The 18037-nt window shown below is 57.4% G+C and overlaps 1 protein-coding gene across 1 annotated transcript; it reads right to left on the minus strand.

Moving 5' to 3' along the window:
• Positions 1-11: 11 nt before the first annotated feature.
• MUC4 (mucin 4, cell surface associated) lies at positions 12-9926 on the minus strand. Its single transcript, XM_062629034.1, has 27 exons — positions 9313-9926; positions 8842-8981; positions 8474-8638; positions 8239-8394; positions 7928-8058; positions 7612-7700; positions 7126-7302; positions 6895-7038; positions 6666-6785; positions 6276-6481; positions 5996-6074; positions 5656-5826; positions 5351-5452; positions 4907-5143; positions 4472-4606; positions 4197-4375; positions 3930-4089; positions 3744-3842; positions 2959-3141; positions 2796-2869; positions 2440-2504; positions 1967-2166; positions 1633-1801; positions 1369-1542; positions 866-903; positions 683-780; positions 12-473 (listed from the first exon to the last, which is right to left on the minus strand). Exons 1-27 carry the CDS (start codon positions 9890-9892, stop codon positions 417-419), a joined length of 4128 nt encoding a protein of 1375 aa, XP_062485018.1. The 5' UTR covers positions 9893-9926; the 3' UTR covers positions 12-416.
• Positions 9927-18037: the final 8111 nt, after the last annotated feature.

Below are 18037 nucleotides of genomic sequence, written 5' to 3' on the forward strand. Positions count from 1 at the left end.
ACTTAGCAGCATGCCATCATTGTTGATTTATTCTATTTTGTTCCTAATGGGTTATAATCACTGCATTGTTCCACTTGACCATATCAGTGGCTCTGCTAGGTCTGGTTATGTTGCACTAAAGCATACCCCAGTGCATACACACTCAAGGATTAACCCAGTTGCCTCTGCAAGGTCCTCAGTGGAAGGTAAAATCCTCTTGCTTTGGCCACCCACTGTAATAGCACATTTTTGATTCAATGAAAACACCTCCTCCAGAGTGAGTCCTCCCACAAACACTAGGCTCCAAAGGACAGCTGCCAGTCCCCTGCCTCCATGCAGGCGTTGTTGCTGAAGACCTTGAGAGCGGGTGGTGGGGCTGAAAGCAGCAGCTGGCTTCTCTGTGAGCCCAGAGGTGCTGGGGCAGGACCAGTGGCAAGCTAAGGCTGATGGGGGAGCTGGCTTGGAGGCCTGATGTGGGGTCTCTGGATCCTCATCTGTAAAGAAGGGACAAGCCACACTTTCTGTTGGTGCTGCTCTTTGTGATGAGCTCAACAGCACTGACACATGCCAGTCAAAGCATCTGTGGTGCTCTGGCATGAGTCATGGCTCCTGAGCATCTTGGAGGCACAAGGCTAGGACATCTGTCCCCATCCCACAGCCCCCCATTCCGACCCACGATGGGGACAATAACCCCAGGGCATACCTGGACTAGGGGGTCAATGGGCTGGAGCTGCAGTTCCCAAAGGCTTTCCATGGGGTGACAGTGGATGGGCTCTGCTTGCTCTCCTGCCATCGTCAGAGCTGGAGTGGGGAAGATGATCAGAGGTCAAGGAAGACTGGGGTGAAGCAGAGCTGGTGTGAGGAGGTGTTGCAGGGATGTACTCACAGGAGAAGGGCCGTGGCATCCAGAAGGTGTCCCTGGCCCTGGGAGGGGAGAAAAGAAAGGGGATGACATGTCAGGGGAGGCTGGGAGAGCCCCTGCCTGACCTTGGCTCCTGACCAACTTTTTCTAGACCAACATGAATAGCAGTGGAAATTATTTGTATGGGATTCAAATTAACATTAAATAGAAAGCCTGTCTGTAATTGAGCACTAGGTGGGATGAAGAAGAAATGCAAATATTCTCCTGACACAGGGAAAAAAGGTAAGCTAATGTTCAACCCACTGATGTTATCATACCTCTGGGCAGCAGATGACTAGGAAGATGCTAAAAGATCACCCAGCCCAGCCTCTTCCCCATGGCAAGCTCCCTCTGCCCAGGCCAGATGAGTTCCACTGGTGGTGGGTCTTCCAGAGATGGATTTTCTGCCAGCTTTTGCTGCTGACACCCAAACTCCTTTCCCTGCTGCACCCACAGCACCCCCCACCATGGTCCAGCCTATGGCTCACCCCTCGTGCCGGCGGCGCTGCTGGTGGCAGAGGTGTGAGGCCAGGCAGACGATGGCAAGTGAGAGGCAGAGCAGAGCCACGACTACCAGCAAGATGCTGAGGAAGGCAGTGAAGCTGATGGCCAGCTGCTCACACTGGGCACCGGCTGGAGAGAACATGGAAAAGGGCAGGCAGCTGTGGATAGGGAAAGACGAGAGGTGATGGAGAGGTGTGGGGAGAAGCAGCAGTGCCAGACGGCTTTGCACATCCCAGAGCTGCTGCTACCTGCAGGTGGGACCCTCGGGCAGGTGCTGACACTGGCCACCATGCTGGCAGTAGCCCTTCTTGCAAGGGGAGATGCAGACGAAGCCAATGGTCCCCACGTAGTGAAGCTGGTATCCTTTGTAACCATACAGATTGCAAGGGAAATAGTGCCTCAGCTCAGCCACTGTCACTGGGGAGGGAAGGCATGGATTCGTCACCTCCCTGAGCTGGATCCATGCCTGGGGACTGCTGCCCACCCGCCCCCCTGTGGTTGTTACATGAACCCCGGGGCACACAGGGTGATGAGAACAATGGGGACAGCAGGGTGCTCCTCCTGGGCTCCCCTGCAACTCACACTTCACCAGGTCAGTGATGTTGTCCCGGTGCAGGTGCTGGAAGAGGAGGCGAGTGCCTGCTTCCCGCTGTCCCCAGTGTCTGTTGAAGGCGCCGGTGATGGCCCCCGGCAGCTCCTCATTCAGGAATTGGATGACGGTGCCACGGCTGTCATAGGCAAACTCAGACACCACCGTGAAGGTGAAGCCATCACTGTCTGTCCTGCAGGGAAAAGACGGCGCTGCTGGCAGAGCTGTTGCTGCATCACAGAATGACTGAGCCTCACTGCGCCTCAGTTTCCCCATTGGGTGTGTGGTAAAGAAGGAATGAGGCAGGAGATGGAAGGCGCCATGGGGCTTGTGTCTCCAAGGGTTTATCAGCATCAGGGCTGGTGGGTGGAACTGCCCTTTGTGCCCCAAACCCCATGGCACCAGGCCCAGCCTTGCTCTGCTGGCTCTCTGGGGTGGGCATGGGGCTGCTCCACAGCTGACTCACATTTGGGTGATGTTGGTGTTGCACTGGAAAGCCTTTACCTCCAGGGAGGCCAGGATGGCTGAGACCTGTGGTGGAGGAAATGGAAGGGCATTAGGGAGAGGCTGAAGGGCAGCGGGGGCACTGTGGCCAAGCCCCAGGGGCTGCTCTGGCCTTCCATTCACACACTGGGGACCTGGCACATGGCTGTAGCCAGCATCACATGGCTGGCGCTGCCTCCCTCCAGCCCTGTGGATCCATCGGATCCCTGCGAATCTCACAGGAGGGGAGCGCATGAAGGCATGGGCACCCCAAGTTGCCATGCTGCCTGGTGTGCTGGCGCATCCCCCTCCCTGAGCCCATCCCCTCTGGTGACATACAGTGCCATTGACTTCCTCGGCAGTGGCGTTTCGCAGCGTCCTGGCCCGCAGCCGGATGCTCCTCCGGGGCAGGCCTGCCAGGGGGAAGCACAGCAGCGCCTCTGCATCCCTGCACCGGCGTGAGCGGGGCTGGGGCTCACACCCACCGGGTACAGGCACCCACCTGCGCTGGGCAGCGGCCGAAAATCCCCCCCTGCCACCAGGCAGCGCTGGTCGGTGAAGGCCGGGGGGCAGGCGCAGCTGGGGGTGCAGGTGAGGGGGTGCAGGTGGCAGTGTCCCCCATTACTGCAGTATCCCGCGGGGCAGGAGCGAGAGCCGCAGGCTGAGGCACAGCCTGGCTCCTCCCCTGCAGGATGGGGAGCCCAGGTCAGGTTGAGGCACGAGCCTGGCTGCAGGCAGAGAGCCCCAGCCCATGAGCCATCCCCAGCTGCTCTGTAGCACCCTTCTTACAAGTTTCATGTTTGGGGGATTCTTTTTAACACATTAAGACTTTTAGTATAAATTCAGGTCCTCAAGGAAAAGCCCTGCACCTCCTCCTCCCAGCTGAAGCCTTTCGCCCTTGGGAAATCCCAGCTCACTGCATTAGAATAGGAGTGAAAACCATCACTCACCCAACCCCCCCTCCCTCCAGCCACCAGAAAAAAAGATTTTCTTTTAGCCCCCCAACCTCTGCATGTGCATTTGAACTTTGATGGGATGAGATTTTTTTTTTTTTTTTTCCCAAAGAGAAAAATTGCATGAGAAAATTTTCCCTTCCCAGAGGAATACTGAGACCTGCAGCCTAGGAGTATGAGCAGTGGCTGGATTCCAGTCCCTTCCGTTAAAGACAGCAAGAGCTTGTGTACAGAGCTCAGCTAGCTCCCCCTTCTCTCTCCCAGTTTGGGCTCCATGGGAGCCCTCTTCTGAGGCCCAGGGGATAGTGGGGATGAGAACAGTGCCCATACTCACCCTCCACGCCAGCTGGGCAGGAGCAGGCGTAGCTGCCCACCGTGTTGGTGCACGTGGTGTTCCCTGGGCACGCTGCCCCCTGAGCGCATTCGTCAATATCTGCCGAGGCAATGCAGCATGGCACCGGGAGAAGCACCTTGGTGGGGATCCCATGGGTGCCCTGGGGCCATGGCAAGCCCTTGTCACCTGAGCAGTGCCGCCCGTCACCAGTCAGGCCGGCTGGGCAGGGGCCGCAGCCAGCAAGGGAGTCGCAGCGCACTCCAGGGAAGCATCCCTGGGCACAGGGGTCCGGAGGGTCCTGGCAGAAGGGACCCGAGTAGCCGCCCTCACACCTGCAGGCTGCCAACTGGAAGGAGACAGTGACGCTGGCTTAGGGGACATGAAGAGGATGGATGGACAGAGAAGAGAGCTGTGGGGCAGGCACAATGAGGCACTGGCTTTCCAGCACACTACCTGCAGGGAGGACCCCTCCACAGTGACAGTGTTGCTGTAATCGCACTCCTGGATCCTGCTGCAGCTGCAAAGTGTGAAGTGGAGCTGGAGGAGGGCAGAGAGGTTGTTGGACCCAATAGCCTCCAGGTCGATGGTGAGCGGGGCTGTCCCACGGGGCTCCCACGTCAAGGTGCCACTCTCTGCCAGGGGAGAGGTGGGAGTTAGAGGAGGTGGCAGTGAGCTGGTGGCCACTATCCCCCCATCCCATCCCCGCTGCCTCATTGCTCCTTCCTTACCCGATATGTTGAGCTCTGGTGAGAGGTGGGGGACAAAGTGTGCACCCAGCCCCACAGCATGGTACTGCCTCCTGATCCTTTCTGTCCTAAAGGCTGTGAGTGATGCGTCACCAGTGATGATGGGAGGGAAGGCATCTGACGAAAGAGCAGTCCAGCGCACAGCTGGTTGGTAGCTACATGGCTTTGGCACATGGCTCTGAGTCCCTCGTGGTGAGGACAGGACCCCAGGCAGGTGCTGCCATGACTGCCCACTGATGAGGCCCTTGTGTTGCACAGCGTGGTGGCATCTCCCAGGCTTTGAGACCAGCCAGCCAGGCAATGCAACTCTGAGACCTTGTTGACTTCTCTCCTGACTCACATGGAGCAAGAGAGGACAGTGTGAGAGCAGGGCACTGCCCAGTTACCAAAGCTATGACCTCTTAGCAGTCCACTTACTGAGTACTGTCTTCTTCTGCTGGAAGTCGGCTGTGAAGCTCTGGGTGGCCAGACCCAGGGCCATGTCCCCTGTGCTCAGTGAATCATAGATGCACTCCTTGCTGCCACGGCACTGTGAGGCTGCCAGCTGGTACTGGCTTTCACCCTCCTGCCGCAGCTGAGACAAGAAGATGGGTGTGAAGTTCATTGCTGGTAAGCCCAGAGGCTGAGTAAACAGGCTGTGCCCTCCAACAGCCCCTGCAAGAGAGTACACCATGGGTATGGCCTTGGGTTTTTAAGGTTTCTTGTATTTTAAGTATAATTTCCGCAGAGCAGTGAGGAGACCAAAGGGCTTCCCTCGCATCACTTCTGCTCAGGCAAGTGTCAAAATGCCTCCAGCCAAAGTGTAGCCAGAAGGCACAGGAACAGGGGAATCATCAAGGTAGATCCCAAGCCTGAACATACAGGTCAAACCATAGCTGTAGATCTCCTCCTCACTGCTGTTCACAGGGATGCTGGTACCATTTGGCATCTGGAAGTCGTCTGCGGGGTCATGGTCCCACACACCTGGTGAAGCATCACCAGAGGACTGAAGTCTCCCCAGGGTTGACCTCCTCTCTGGTGCTGACCCGTGTTTAGTTTAGACTCAGGGGTCCCTGCCTTCAAAATATGTCACCCTCCCCCCTTCTTCCCCCAGTGTTTTCTAGTCTGCTTTAGGGTGGGAATGGGACTTTACACCCTGCCTCTGCAGCAGTGCCACAAGTCCTCACCCAGGAGGCCCTTGGTGCTGTTGTGGTATTGATCGGGAAGGCTGCAGACCATGCTGAGGATCCTGGAGGTGGCAGAGATGGTGATGGCAATGGCCCCGTTGAAAACAGCTGTGATAGAAGAGGCATTGACCAGCAGGACACCAGGGCTGTAGTACACCTCAGCACCCATGTCTGCAAGGGAAGGAGAGCACAGAGGGAGAGTCCATGCAAGGCTGGGGTCTGAAATGATGCCCCAGAATTTGTGGAGGGGAATGCTCTCCATCCACCTTGGTTGAATGGTGATGGAGACACTCATCACTCCTGCAGATACCTTTAACATTTAACAGCACAACCTGCTCACCTTGGGCATAGGAGAACTGGATGCTTTCATGGTTCAGGAGGACTTGGATATCACCCCAGCTCCCCAGGGTCCACTCAACCTGCAAATCACAGCATATGTCCTGGTCAGCCCCTCTGCTCATCCCTTCCTGCCATCCCCCGATGGTGGGGACACTTGAGCTAAGCTGTGTCCTCCTCCAGCCCTGGCAGAGAAGCTCAGTGCCAGGGCCATTCACCAGGGCTGGATGTGCTCTTCATTCCCTTTAGAAGCTCAAACTGATACCCAGATTTCCTCTACTCACTGTTGTGGTGGTGGTGGAGGAGATGTACTGGGCGGCAAAGGCCACGAAATTGGTGGCCTGAGCCATGCCAGTCCGGACTGTGCGGCCGTGCAGCACAAAGCTGGTCTGGGCATCACTAGCCAGCAGCAGGGCAAAGTCCCCAAGCCCATTGAAGGTGTAGGTGAGTCCATCCATAGTGGTGATGTGGGGGTCCCCAAAGGCACCAGCTGTGGTCCAAAAGACATGGAGCCATTTTGGGGGAAGGAAAATAAGCCTGGTGTCAGGCAGGAAATGATGGTGCCATTTCATGGAGGAGAGCAGCCTTTGGATGCTCTCCAGAGGGGATCTGTGTATGGACATGTCACCCACCCAGTACCCTGGCACAGAGGAGGTAGAGCCCTGGGGACTCACCAGGGGTGGGTGGCACATATCCCTCGCAGCCAACCCTTGGTCTCTTCTCAGCAAACCTTGCACAGAACAGGGGCTTCCCAACGCGCCGGCAGCACCAGTCAAATGCCTCCAGCTCCCCATCTGAGGGGTAAGGCAGCTGGGTGCCGGGGGTGTCGGGGTCCCCACTGCGTTTGCAGAGCGCTCAGTGTTTGGTGTGTAAAGTGTAAAGGCAGTGCTGATGCCCACTTACCAGTGGCGGGGTGAATGAGGAGGCTCCATGCTCTCTCCTGCCAGCCTTCAAGCAAGCTCCTATCTCGGTACAGACACCGCACCCCGGCTCCCGCCGGGCTGGGGCATGCAGTGCGCAGCATCCTCACGGAGGGGTCTGCTGGGCCTGAAATGGTGCGGGAGGATGACGGCCACCCCAGAGCAGAGGGGACCACATACCCGTGGCTGGCCCTGGGGGTGCTGCGCTTGGCACCTGCACTGCGGCGGAAGCGGGGGTCCAGCTCTGCCTGGGGCCAGGAACAGGGGCATGGTGGGAGCTGAGCGTTCCAGGCGGCTGGTGATGGCTCTGCGTCCAGCCACGCCAGGCACCGCAGCCTATAGTTCACCCGAGAGCGGCTGTCCAGCCTGTAGATCCACAGACCACGCACATCTGGGAGCAATCAGAGAACAGCACCGCCCCACTGGGATCTCACCTTGCTCTGAGGGGGATCCCGTGGGACAACCGTCCCTGGCCATTGTCCTCACACAAAGTCTCCAGGCTCCCTCTAGAGCTGGCTTGGCTGTAGCAAGCCACAGCAGGACACAGGACACCCATGTTCTGCTCTCAGTGGCCAGCCCTGGCTCAGTGGCTTTGCTGGCCCATCACCTCACAGGGGCAAGTCCCGGGAACATGCTCCCAGCACAGAGCGCATGGATCCCCCCATCCTGACCTGCCTCATGGACTCCCCCCTCGTCATACCGGTGCTGGTGCTGCTGTGCTGGTCAGGTCGGTACTTGACAGACGCTGGCTTCTGAGTCAGCTCGTTGTTTTGGGCATAGCCATTGCCGCTGTGTGGAGACACAAGGTTTGTGGGTCACCCTCCTAACACAACCCTCCTCCTCTCCTTGTAGAGCAGCTGGGATAGGAATTGCTATGGGAGAAGGGTTTAAATGGGACAGGGTTGCTTTAGGGGTGGTAGCTGGGCTTTCCTTGGGGTAAGGTCTCAGATGGTCCCAACATAATGCTGGGAGAAATCCCTGCTCCCTCAAAACACAGCCACACATGTGCATAGCACCTGGAGAAGCCAATCAGCACATTGTCTGCAGCCAACTTGGTGTAGTCCCACCGCATCCCGCCATCCTGGTACAGCAGCAGGGTGAAGGAACAGTTCCCATCAGTGGTGAGTATTGCCTGGTAGGTGCTCGTCTGGAGGATACAAGGCACTCCTTTAGCACCACCAAAGCCTCCCCTGCTCTTCCCGCAGTGCAGACTGCAGTGGTGAGACCTGAAACACCTGAATCAAGGTACAGGAGACCAGCAGCCCAGCTCTGCTCTGGCCATCGCTGGTGACAGTCCCCCCTGTCACCTGAGTCCCACACTGCTCACCCGAGTGTCATTCCTCTGGGATGGGTATGCTGGAGCCTTCTCCCATGTCACCTTCAAGGTCCATTTTGCTACATAGGGGATTTTCAGGTATTTCTTGATCTTTGCTTCCACATCATGAACAAGGGGGTCTCGAATAGAGCTGAGTGTGGAGTACTCCTGGTTGTCAAGAGAGAGAGTAAAAATGGGCAAGCTGGGAGCTGGGGTCTCCCAGGAGAGTACCTTTGTTTGCCCTGACCTGGTACCAAGTAGTGCCGACACCCTGGGAGAAATCTGCGTCGTCCCAGAAGGCAGCCACCATCGGCAAACCCTCCTGGCCACTGAAGCCCTGGGGAGGTGGGTTGGGATTGGAGGGGACGTAGTTGTCCGTGGGTGGGAAAATGATCTGTCCATTATCTGTAAACTAACCAGAATAACTTGTTCATTGCTGAATCCCAGGCAACTCCTGGGGAGGCCTTTAGCCCTCATGGGTGAGCTGAAAAGAGGCATTTTTAACTGAAAAAAAATTATATTCAATGAAGTTCAGTTTCTGCTCCATTTCTGTGGGATATTTTTCTACCAAAGAGCCTACACATCCCTGACATGCTCAGCAAGGTGGGAACTCACGTAGAGAGCATCCTGCAGTGAATTCCCAAAGGGGAACCCAATCTCTGGCTTGAACAGGGGGGAGTTAAAATCCACTGTCCTCTGGACACACTCCTGGTCCCCTTCCTTTGCGCCGAAGGGGTAGAGCAAGGCTGCCGGCACTGAGATGGAAAGGAGAAAAACTGTTAATGTCTGCTCCATCTTTCCTCTGGCCGGCGCACACTCACCTGCTTGCTGCCTGGATGCTGCACATGTGCTACTCCTGGACAGACCACTGCTTGGACAGTGTAACCCAACTTTCAAACCAGTTTTCAACCTGGAACAGGCTCCCAGAAGTCTTATTTCATCTTTCATCATGAACCTCGCAGATTAACATGCATTGTGGATGAACTGCCCCAGGCTTGGCCATAGGTACCCTCAGACATCACGATGCTTCAACAGCTGATTAACCCCTTCCTGCTCTATGCTTTAGGATGAAGAAAATCTACTTACTTGTAATCCCACTGGTGAGTGCGAGTTCAGGGGCAGGATTTCTGTGAACAGTGGTGGAGTCGGAGGATGTGCTTGATGTTGTGGCCAGTCCCTTCTGTGTCCCAAAGGCAGGAGCTGGGGCAGTGGTAGGTCTGGAGGTAACAGCTGGTTTCAGAGAAATGGTAGAGCCTGCAGGGAGGACATCTCCTGCCTCCTTGGCTGGACTCACTGAGAATTCAGGCGCAACCGCTGCAATGCTCCCTGCAGGGATGGTTTTAAATCTGTCTGCAGTAGTGGCTGTGTCTGCAGTGATAGCTGTGGATGTGTCTGCAGTGGTGGCTGTGGTTGTGTCTGCAGTCATGGCAGTGATTGTGTCTGCAGTGGTGGCTGTGGTTGTTTCTGCAGTCATGGCTGTGCTTGTGTCTGAAGTCATGGCTGTGGTTGTGTCTGCACTGGTGGCTGTGGTTCTGTCTGCTGTGGTGCCTGTGGTTGTGTCTGCAGTGATGGCTGTGGTTCTGTCTGCAGTGATGGCTGTGGCTGTGTCTGCAGTCATGGCTGTGGTTGTGTCTGCACTGGTGGCTGTGGTTGTGTCTGCAATCATGGCTGTGGGTCTGTCTTCAGTGATGGCTGTGCTTGTTTCTGCAGTGCTGCCTGTGGTTGTATCTGCAGTGATGGCTGTGGTTGTGTCTGCACTGGTGGCTGTGGTTGTGTCTGTAGTCATGGCAGTGGGTCCGTCTGCACTGGTGGCTGTGGTTTTGCCTGCAGGGATGGCTGTGGTTGTGCCGGCAGTGGTGGCTGAGGTTGTTTCTGCAGTGCTGCCTGTGGTTGTGTCTGCAGGGATGGCTGTGGTTGTGTCTGCAGTGGTGGCTGTGGTTGTGTCTGCAGTGGTGGCTGTGGTTGTGTCTGCAGTGATGGCTGTGGTTGTGTCTGCAGTGCTGGCTGTGGTTGTTTCTGCAGTGCTGGCTGTGGTTGTGTCTGCAGTGATGGCTGTGGTTATGTCTGCAGTGGTGGCTGTGGTTGTGTCTGCAGTGGTGGCTGTGGTTGTTTCTGCAGTGATGGCTGTGGTTGTGTCTGCAGTGATGGCTGTGGTTGTATCTGCAGTGATGGCTGTGAGTCTGTCGGCAGTGACGGTTGTGTCTGCAGTAGTGGCTGCAGGTCTGTCTTCAGTGAAGACAGTGGTTGTGTCTGTAGTCATGGCTGTGGGTCGCTCTGCAGTTATGGCTGTGGTTGTGTCTGCACTGGTGGCTGTGGTTGTTTCTGCAGTGGTGGCTGTATTTGTGTCTGACATCATGGCTGTGGTTGTGTCTGTAGTGATGGCTGTGGTTGTGTCTGCAGTGATGGCTGTGAGTCTGTCGGCAGTGATGGTTGTGTCTGCAGTAGTGGCTGCAGGTCTGTCTTCAGTGAAGACTGTGGTTGTGTCTGTAGTCATGGCTGTGGGTCTCTCTGCAGTCATGGCTGTGGTTGTGTCTGCAGTGGTGGCTGTGGTTGTGTCTGCAGTGGTGGCTGTGGTTGTTTCTTCAGTGATGGCTGTATTTGTGTCTGCAGTCATGGCTGTGGTTGTGTCTGCACTGGTGGCTGTGGGTCTGTCTGCAGTGATGGTTGTGCTTGTTTCTGCAGTGGTGGCTGTGATCGTGTCTGCAGTGATGGCTGTGGTTGTGCCTGCAGTGATGGCTGTGCTTGTGCCTGCAGTGAGGGCTGTGGTTGTGTCTGCAGTGATGGCTGTGGTTGTGTCTGCAGTGGTGGCTGTGGTTGTGTCTGCAGTGATGGCTGTGGTTGTTTCTGCAGTGATGGCTGTGGTTGCGTATGCAGTGATCGCTGTGAGTCTGTCTGCAGTGTTCGCTGAGGCTGTGTCTGCAGTGGTGGCTGTGGTTGTGTCTGCAGTGATGGCTGTGGTTGTGTCTGCAGTGATGGCTGTGGTTGTGTCTGCAGTGATGGCTGTGGTTGTGTCTGCAGTGATGGCTGTGGTTGTGTCTGCAGTGATGGCTGCGGTTGTGTCTGCAGTGATGGCTGTAGTTGTGTCTGTAGTCATGGCTGTGGTTGTGTCTGCAGTGATGGCTGTGGTTCCGTATGCAGTGATGGCTATGAGTCTGTCTTCAGTGATGGCTGTGGTTGTTTCTGCAGTGATGGCTGTGCTTGTGTCTGCACTGGTGGCTGTGGGTCTGTCTTCAGTGATGGCTGTGGTTGTTTCTGCAGTGGTGGCTGTGGTTTTTTCTGCAGTGATGGCTGTGGTTGCATATGCAGTGATGGCTGTGAGTCTGTCTTCAGTGATGGCTATGTTTGTGTCTGCAATGGTGGCTGTGGTTGTGTCTGCAGTGATGGCTGTGGGACTGTCTGCAGTGGTGGCTGTTGTTGTGTCTGCCATCATGGCTGTGCTTGTGTCTGCAGTGGTGGCTGCGATCGTGTCTGCAGTGATGGCTGTGGTTGTGCCTGCAGTGATGGCTGTCGTTGTTTCTGCAGTGATGGCTGTGGTTGTGTCTGCAGTGGTGGCTGTGGTTGTGTCTGCAGTGGTGGCTGTGAATGCATCTGCAGTGGTGGCTGTGGTTGCGTATGCAGTGATGGCTGTGAGTCTGTCTGCAGTATTCGCTGTGGCTGAGTCTGCAGTGGTGGCTGTGGTTGTGTCTGCAGTGATGGCTGTGGTTGTGTCTGCACTGGTGGCTGTGGTTGTGTCTGCACTGGTGGCTGTGGTTGTGTCTGCAGTGATGGCTGTGGTTGCTTCTGCAGTGATCGCTGTGAGTCTGTCTGCAGTGTTCGATGTGGCTGTGTCTGCAGTCAATGCTGTGGTTGTGTCTGCAGTGGTGCCTGTGGTTGTGACTGCAGTGATGGCTGTGCTTGTTTCTGCAGTGCTGCCTGTGGTTGTGTCTGCAGTGATGGCTGTGCTTGTTTCTGCAGTGGTGCCTGTGGTTGTGTCTGCAGTGATGGCTGTGGTTGTGTCTGCAGTGATGGCTGTGGTTGTGTCTGCAGTGGTGGCTGTGGTTGTGTCTGCAGTGATGGCTGTGGTTGTGTCTGCAGTGATGGCTGTGGTTGTGTCTGCACTGGTGGCTGTGGTTGTGTCTGCAGTGATTGCTGTGGTTGTTTCTTCAGTGATGGCTGTGCTTGTTTCTGCAGTGGTGCCTGTGGTTGTGTCTGCAGTGATGGCTGTGGTTGTGTCTGCAGTGGTGGCTGTGGTTGTGTCTGCAGTGATGGCTGTGGTTGCGTCTGCAGTGGTGGCTGTGGCTGTGTCTGCAGTGATGGCTGTGGTTGTGTCTGCAGTGATGGCTGTATTTGTGTCTGCAGTGATGGCTGTGGTTGTGTCTGCAGTGAGGGCTGTGGTTGTGTCTGCAGTGATGGCTGTGGTTGTGTCTGCACTGGTGGCTGTGGTTGTGTCTGCAGTGATGGCTGTGCTTGTTTCTGCAGTGGTGGCTGTGATCGTGTCTGCAGTGATGGCTGTGGCTGTCTGCAGTGATGGCTGTGGTTGTGTCTGCAGTGGTGGCTGTGGTTGTGTCTGCACTGGTGGCTGTGGTTGTGTCTGCAGTGATGGCTGTGGTTGCGTCTGCACTGGTGGCTGTGGTTGTGTCTGCAGTGATGGCTGTGGTTGTGTCTGCAGTGGTGGCTGTGGTTGTGTCTGCAGTGATGGCTGTGGTTGTGCCTGCAGTGATGGCTGTGGTTGTGTCTGCAGTGGTGGCTGTGGTTGTGTCTGCAGTAATGGCTGTGGTTGCTTCTGCAGTGATGGCTGTGGTTGTGTCTGCAGTGATGGCTGTGGGTCTGTTTGCAGTGATGACTGTGGTTCTGTCTATACTCATGGCTGTGGTGCTGTCTGTAGTCATGGCTGTGGTTGTGTCTGCAGTGATGTCTGTGGGTCTGTCTGCAGTGGTGGATGTCATGCTCCCCGCATTGATGTCTGTTTTGCTCTTTGCAGTGATGGCTCTCTGTCTTTCTGAAGTCACGGTTGTTTTCTTCCCCCAGGCAGATACCGAAGTTGATGTCCAGACAGCAGGAGTTAATGTGCTCGCTGCCTGTCTCATGGTATGGTTGCTGACAGCTCCGGGCAAAGTGCTGCCTGTTTCCGGCTCTGAGAGAATCTCTCTGGCTCTTGCCTCCCCACTTGCATGAAATCCAAGCAGAGATGACGGTACTGTTGCTGGCTCCCCTGCTGGTATGTGCGGGCTTGAGTGGAATGAACCAGGCACCATGATGGCAGGGCTGGTACTGAGCACTCCCCAGGTCCTTTCAACTATGTCCACCACGGGACTGCGTGCTGCTGGGTGTAGGACAGGTTGCCCACCTCCACCTCCCTTCATATGCATTACAGCGAGGGACAATGCTCTGCTGGTGGTGGTGGCCTTTGCTGTGGCAGATACCACGGTTGCAGTGGTCCCAGTCATCACGGAGTTCTCCCATCTGGCTGAGGTGCTGTGTAGGATGCTGTTGCTAGAGAACATGCTGGCAGCTGGTGTTGTGGCTGGGCTTGTGCCACCACTATTGGAAACAGGCCCATAGGTGCTGTCGGTGCTGGCTGAGGGTGCTGCACCCTTGGCACCGCTCTCCGAAGGGGTGGTGTCCGCCTGAGCAGTGGTAACCCCAGCACCTGTCCGGGATGCAGCTGCAGTCTCCCACACGTGTGTGAGGCCAACAGCCAGTGAGGAGCCCGCAGCTATGGGCTCATCCTCAGTGACTGGACTGTGAGCTTTCAAGGCTGGGTCTTGTCTACTGTTGGTGGCCTCATGGAATGGCCTTGGGGTGACAGTGGAGGTACCGCTGGGGACAGCCAAAGGGAGTGTTGTCGTGATCCTTTCCAGCCTAGCATCACCTGCTCCTGATGCTGGATGAGTGATGGTGATGCTGGGTGTGACGGAGGGTGCTACCACAACTGGATGGGTGCTCCTGGGGACAGGAGATGACACACTGACCTCTGGCGCAGCAGGACTGTGAGTGAGACCAGGAACCAGCTCTGGAGCTGTAAGTGACACTGTGCCCATGATGGCCACTGCTGTAGGGCTTTTGCTGCCTGGGCCAAAATGTGCCAACAAGGTGGCATCACCAGTGCCTGGCTCAGCCACCCCAGCCATCAGAGTGGGCAACCACAGAGGCAGCCCCATAGCCCTGTTCCTTGTGATGGCAGAAGCTGTGTCCATGTCCAAGTCCATGCCCATGTCCAGGCCCATGGTGGGCCCAGCAGTATGATAGCTGTGGTCCCAAGCAGCAGCATGGGCTGTGGCAGAGGGTGATTCCAGCAGGGCAGTCTCTAGGGTGGTGCTGCCACTGAGAGGGGTGCCTACCACAGCACCCACCCTTGTATTTTCAGCCGGGGTTGAGTCTAGAACTGCCTGCATGGTGCTGCCATCTTCTTTCAGCTGGGACTTGTCCCTGCCTCCCTCCACGGCTGCATTTTTGGGGGGTGGCTGGGGTGTCTTGCTGGTGGTGGCACTGCGGAGAGGACTGGCTGTGGCCGGTGCTGGGCTTGGGTTAGCCATGGCTGGTGGAGAAGAGTGACCACCCCTGGGAGGCAGAACATGCAGATCCATGGTGGGGCTGATTTCAGGAGCCTCAGTCCTTTTGGCAGGTGTCTCTGGTGATGATTCCGCACTGATAATCGCATGGCCAGAAGCTGGCCCTTCTGCTCCACCAGCATCTGTGAGGGACAAGGTCATGGCCATGCTGGGTCCAGCTGGAAGGGATCCACCTGCAGCCACCTCTGCTGTGGTGGCCTCAGGGCCTGCTGAGAGCACGTGGGGCAACAGAGACCCTGTGGAGTGCAGAAAGGGCCCTGGAGAGGGACCACCAGGGCTATCTGAAGCTTCATGAGGGGACAGCTTCATGCTGAGCCCCACCAGGGTGGCCTTGGTCTCCAGGGGAGAAGTACCTCTTGTGGCTCTGGCTTTGTTCCTGATGGATGCCAGCTCAGTGCCAGTGCTTCCCAGAGCTGCAAACAATGGAGTGGGGACTTGCTCTGCAGTAGTGATGTCCATCACCATAGCTGGTGTGCCTGGAGCTACTGTGGTGGCCTCAGGGTGGGTGACAGCATTGGCTCCAGCAGTGCCAAGGGCTCCACTGTGGCTAGAAGAGAGTACCTCTCCTGTGCCTGGTACAGCACCATGAGGGAGCAGAGGCAAAAGGCCTGGAGGTGGCTGAGTGGAGGGCAAAGGGGAGTCCTGCAGGGCACTGTGGCCAGCACTGGATAAGGAACGTGTCCCTGGCTCTGTAGCCTCGCTGGTGCCAGTTGTGGCAGAAGAAAAGTTGACCTTTGCTGAGGATGTGCTTGGGTTGTCTGCAGATGGTGGGGCTGCCATTCTAGCTCCCTCTGTGGCTGCATGGGTTGGGGCACCGTGGAGGCCAGTAGCAGGGCTGGCTGGGGCTGCCGCCAACTTCATGGTGTTGCCTGTGTCCTGAAAGATGCTGGTTGTTGTGGCCAGAGGTGAGGTGGCCTTGTCCGGCCCTAGCACGTCCTCCTGGGATGGGAGAATGGAGGTTGCATGCGGCTCAGCAGAGCTCTCACTGGTGCTGTGGACTAACATCCACATGCTGTGCTTATCCTGGTGGAACGATGCTGTCCCTGGCATCCCCTCTGCAGTGATACCATTGCCCAGCTGAACCAACTCATGGGCATCAGTCAATTTGCCAGTTACTGAAGAAGATGCTTTAGTCCCTGGCACTGGTTGAGCAGCTGGGACGTGTGCCACTGGTGGTGACAGACCTCCACTTGGAGCTGGGGGAGAACCTTTCAGTGCACCAGCAGCATCAGCGGGTGGCTTGGCCACAGTGCCTTTTTGCATGGGAACAGTTGTTCCCAGGAGTGACTCTCCAGGGATGCTGTCCAGAGCCACTCCTGGCCCTTCCACAGTTTGCGTGGGAGCAGCACTGCTCTTTGATAATGGCTTGCTCATCCCCATTACAGTGGGGATACGTGGAGCTGGGGACGATGTGACTGTAGCTGGCCCAGCAATGCCACCACCTGTGGCAAGATCCACTGCATGCCCTGTCTGCACGAGGGACGGAAGCTGTGCATGCCGAGTGGTGGGAGTTGGAGGGACGCTGGTGGGGTGGCTGGCCGCACCTGGAGAGGAGACCCCAGCCCCTGCCTGGGGTCTGCCTTGTGTTGACGGATCCCTGGGGAGAGCTGCCTCAGTGGGAGACCCCTGCTGCTCACCGCTGGTTCTGCCTGGGACCCACCCTCCCGCCACCACCTCCGGCACCAGGCTGCCTGTGGGGCGAGACAAGGCAGCGCCAGCTGGATCAACCCCACCGCGGCCCCAGCAGGCAGGAGCCCGCCCGCAGCCAGCTGCCCGCCGGCCTTACCTGCGCGCACGGAGTTGGTGGTGGTGGTTCTCCTGCCCGCGGGAGAGGGGTGCTCCGGCCGGGCAGCTGCGGAGCTGGGGAACGCCGGGCACATGCCCAGGTCTGGAGGCAGCTCGGCACTAGCGCTGTCGGCCAAGAGGGAGGTGCTGCCCGGCTCTACCGGGGCAAGGGGCTGCTGCCCCGTCCCCTCGGCTTGAGCTGGAGGCGGAGCAGGTTGGTAACGGCAGGATGAGGAAAAAAAACAGCCTGGGGTCCCCATCATCCCCATCCCTCCTCCCTGCTGCAGGAGGAAGGTGCTCCCACCCCCTGGGGCTGGTCCCCATCGCAGCACCCACAGCCGGACCAACATCAAGAGCAAGACAGGTATGTTCCCACAAGTAAGAGACCCCATTTGACCCACAACCGACCCTCTGTTACCGTACTAACGGTCAGGGAACCATGCTGAGACTGTCAGCAGCTGGCAGAGGTGGGCTGAACCCCAGCCGGGCATGGGCTCACAGCATTCGAGGAGCCGAAGAGCTGGTCGCAGCACATCACCAATCACCCAGATGGTATCGGCCACCTCGTCTGCCCCGCAGCAGTGTGGGCACCCCGGCACTTACCTGGCAGCACCCAGAAACCCCACAGCACGCAGCTCCAGAGTGGCCCCTGGCCCCAGCAACCCATCATGATTTCTCGACGGCAGGGACAGGACTGCAGCTCTCTCTGTCCCAGCGGAGCAACGCAAGGGGGTGGCTCCACCAGTGAGCACTCCCTCAGGTGGGGGGGACAGGACGCCACATACCCCGCCTGGGGCACTGACTTACCCTCCCTGGGGCACTGATGGCTCCTGCCCTCACAGCCTGCCACAACCATGGCTATGTCCATGTCCTGGGGACCCACTGATGCTGGGGAACACACATTGTGCCATGGGAAGTTTCAAGGTCCTTGATCCCATGGTTGACACCCCAAGGTTGGGGGCTCCAGAACCCAGAAAGCACCCCATGGGTTGCCAAGTCACCTGTGCCAAGGGCCCTGGGATGGCGTGTGGGGACAGGGGTCCCCAACACCTCTGGGGCGGGGGGGGGGGGTGTCAGCCCCGGGCTCTTCATCCTCTCATCAACCCCTCTGTTTACTGCTGGGTCCCTGCCATGCTTGGCCGCGGCTGATAACCCCCAGCAGGGGTTGGTTTGCAGCCAAGGAGGAAGAAGGAAGGAGCAGCCTCCTGCTGCACCCTCGGGGTCTTGCGTGTGAGCCCTGCCCCTGTCCCCTCCTGGCGCTGCCAGCACCGCTGCCCGGGGACCTGTGTGCAGGGGTTATCAGTGCCATCGCGGCAAACAGCCACGTAAGCCTGGCAGGGAGGGCCTGTTCCCACATGGGCAGGAGGGCTGGGCCTTGTCCTGGGTTGCAGGTCACCTTCCACTGGGGACAGAGGCAACCTCACCGTGCAAAGGGAACCAGTGGGGCCACTTCAGCAAACACAGGTTTGCTTCTT

This window comes from Pezoporus occidentalis, unplaced genomic scaffold (genome assembly GCF_034315485.1).
Source record: "Pezoporus occidentalis ecotype Australia unplaced genomic scaffold, CSIRO_AGI_Poc_V1 ctg327, whole genome shotgun sequence".
Taxonomy (NCBI): domain Eukaryota; kingdom Metazoa; phylum Chordata; class Aves; order Psittaciformes; family Psittacidae; genus Pezoporus; species Pezoporus occidentalis.

What these genes read in the sequence shown, in the direction of transcription:
- MUC4 (XM_062629034.1), bottom strand. Translation starts at nt 9,892, where the DNA reads ATGATTGCAGACACAACCACAGCCACCAGTGCAGACACAACCACAGCC. An exon ending in CCCAGAGGAATGACACTCGG is followed by an intron (nt 8,059 to 8,238) that starts GTGAGCAGTGTG and finishes TGTATCCTCCAG; the next exon opens with ACGAGCACCTACCAGGCAAT. An exon ending in GCACAGCAGCACCAGCACCG is followed by an intron (nt 7,303 to 7,611) that starts GTATGACGAGGG and finishes GATTGCTCCCAG; the next exon opens with ATGTGCGTGGTCTGTGGATC.